The sequence below is a fragment of the Herpailurus yagouaroundi genome, unplaced genomic scaffold (assembly GCF_014898765.1).
Source record: "Herpailurus yagouaroundi ecotype Mexico unplaced genomic scaffold, PumYag 197, whole genome shotgun sequence".
NCBI lineage: Eukaryota > Metazoa > Chordata > Mammalia > Carnivora > Felidae > Herpailurus > Herpailurus yagouaroundi.
In genome coordinates, this window is record NW_024412428.1 from 28,135,666 (window position 1) to 28,137,745 (window position 2,080).

The 2,080-nt window shown below is 55.2% G+C and overlaps 1 protein-coding gene across 2 annotated transcripts in view; it reads left to right on the forward strand.

Annotated features, from left to right (window-relative positions):
• The first annotated feature begins 1,556 nt into the window (after window positions 1–1,556).
• VWA8 (von Willebrand factor A domain containing 8) overlaps window positions 1,557–2,080 on the forward strand; it is a 369,166-nt gene continuing 368,642 nt past the window's right edge. The window contains exon 1 of one of the 2 annotated variants that reach the window (XM_040448547.1): window positions 1,557–1,798. In XM_040448547.1, the coding sequence (XP_040304481.1) occupies window positions 1,636–1,798 (163 nt within the window). In that variant the 5' untranslated portion in view covers window positions 1,557–1,635. The remainder of the gene's footprint in view (window positions 1,799–2,080) is intronic. The other variant, XM_040448546.1, reaches the window with a different exon arrangement.

Below are 2,080 nucleotides of genomic sequence, written 5' to 3' on the forward strand. Positions count from 1 at the left end.
CAGTATGAACTCAAAGTGGGAAAAACATTTCATAAACTCCTACATCTTACATTCTGTCCTTTTCTCCTAGCAGTCTCATAGGGCTGTAGTGAAGATTATAGGAGAACATGCATATGAAACCATGTTGCAATGTACTATGCAAACATTTACCTTGATTTTCAGCCCCTTAACTAGGTTAGAAGCCTGTTTCAGCCTTCACCCTTTAGGTCCAAGGCCTCGACAAGATGCACAAAGCCTTATCCAGCACTGTTTTTCTTTTACAGCCACCCATCACCTCTCAGCACCTGTCACAGGGTTATGACACGGCAGGTGCTCAATATAGATTTACAGATAGGGACAACTCCAGAATTACCAAGGCCTCTAACTGCAAGTGAAGCCTTCTGCATTCTTTTGGTTTGCTGTTGGTTTGGAGTAACCTGATTTAAACATTTTGCGTTGGCCAATTCACTCCTGACATTTTGGAGATGCTGTGGAGACATTTGGAGATATTAGGCTTAGTCTGCTTTGTGGTAGGACCTCTTCTGCCTTTGGCATGTGTGACAGGGAGTCAGCTTTAACCAGTGTCCTACTTTTTTCTCTTACTAACGACATAAATTATGTTTATATAACACTTCCACCGCAGAATGACTGAACAAGTACTTGATTTGGGTCCTTTCTGACATTTTGACAATTTGTATAAATCACCAAGATGTGAATTTTGGCTTTAAAATACAAGACAACAGGGGCGCCTGGGTTGCTCAGTCGGTTAAGCTTCCCACTTCGGCTCAGGTCATGATCTCATGGTCCGTGAGTTCGAGCCCCGCGTTGGGCTCTGTGTTGACCGCTCAGAGCCTGAAGCCTGTTTCACATTCTGTGTCTCCCTCTCTCTGACCCTCCCCCATTCATGCTCTGTCTCTCTCTCTGTCTCAAAAATACATAAACGTTAAAAAAATTAAAAAAAGAAAATAAAATACAAGACAACAAGCATACAGGGGGAAAAAAAAGATAAAGGACAAGGCTTTCAAATGCTGTATGGAAACACAGGTATGGTTACAATGCATGGAAATAGGTGAGAGTTCCCACAATCTCCAGGGTACGGACTCAATTTCTGAAAAGGATTTGAAGCAGCCTACAGGAAAAGGGCAATATAATAAGACCGGGCCATTAACCAAGAAAGGAAGGGAAGACTTGGTAAAAGCATCTGAAGAGTCACACCATTAAACAGTCCTAGTACCCGGGGGCATTTCCTGAACTCCGAGTTCACAGGACTACAGGGGAACGACTGGAAGCCGGCCTGGTGAAGCCAGGTGAACCGACGCAGGTGCGGGCGAGGCCCGCACCAGAGCCAAGTCCCCCCAGCTCCGCCGCAGAGGCACCCGGGCGGCCTGCAGGACTCAGCGATCAGCCGCACCTGCTCCGGGTCGTCCCTCGGCGGCGGGTGCGGGCTTCCCGGGCTCGCGCTTCTCGTGCTCCCTCCATCCGCTTGGGGTCCGGCCGGCCCGAGACTGCCGAGCCGGCCGCGCCGGGGGAAGGAGTTTCCGGCGGACGCAGCGCGGAGCCGCTTCCTGTCCCGCTCGCCGCGCCGCCTCACGCTGCCCGTCCCGGACGCGGCTCGCGCGGGACCCGCTCCCCTGCCCCGGCAACACGTCCGGCCCCATGCAGTCCCGGCTTCTGCTCCTCGGGACGCCCGGCGGCCACGGCGGCCCGGCCGCGCGGCGCATGCGGCTGCTCCTGCGGCAGGTGGTGCGGGGCAGGCCCGGCGGAGACGGGTGCGGGTCGGAGGTCAGACTGCTGCATGCCGGGGCGGGGGCCGACACAGGTAACCCCGGGACGTCCCCGCCGCCCCTGCGGTCTGTGCCGGGCCCCTGCGGTTCTCTGCACCCCACTCCCTCCTGCTTCGCTTGGGAAGGAGCGCCGCGCGGGAAGCCAAGACATAGACATTCTAGTTTCCATCTCGCGGCTAACTGCTGTGTATCGCGCTTGCACTCTCTGGGCCTCATTCTGTAGTCCGAGGGATCTGGGCTAAGGCTTATCATGGCCTGGAATAGTGCATTCGCCTAGGCGGGGGGGGGGGGGGGGGGGGGGGGGGGGGGGGGGGGGG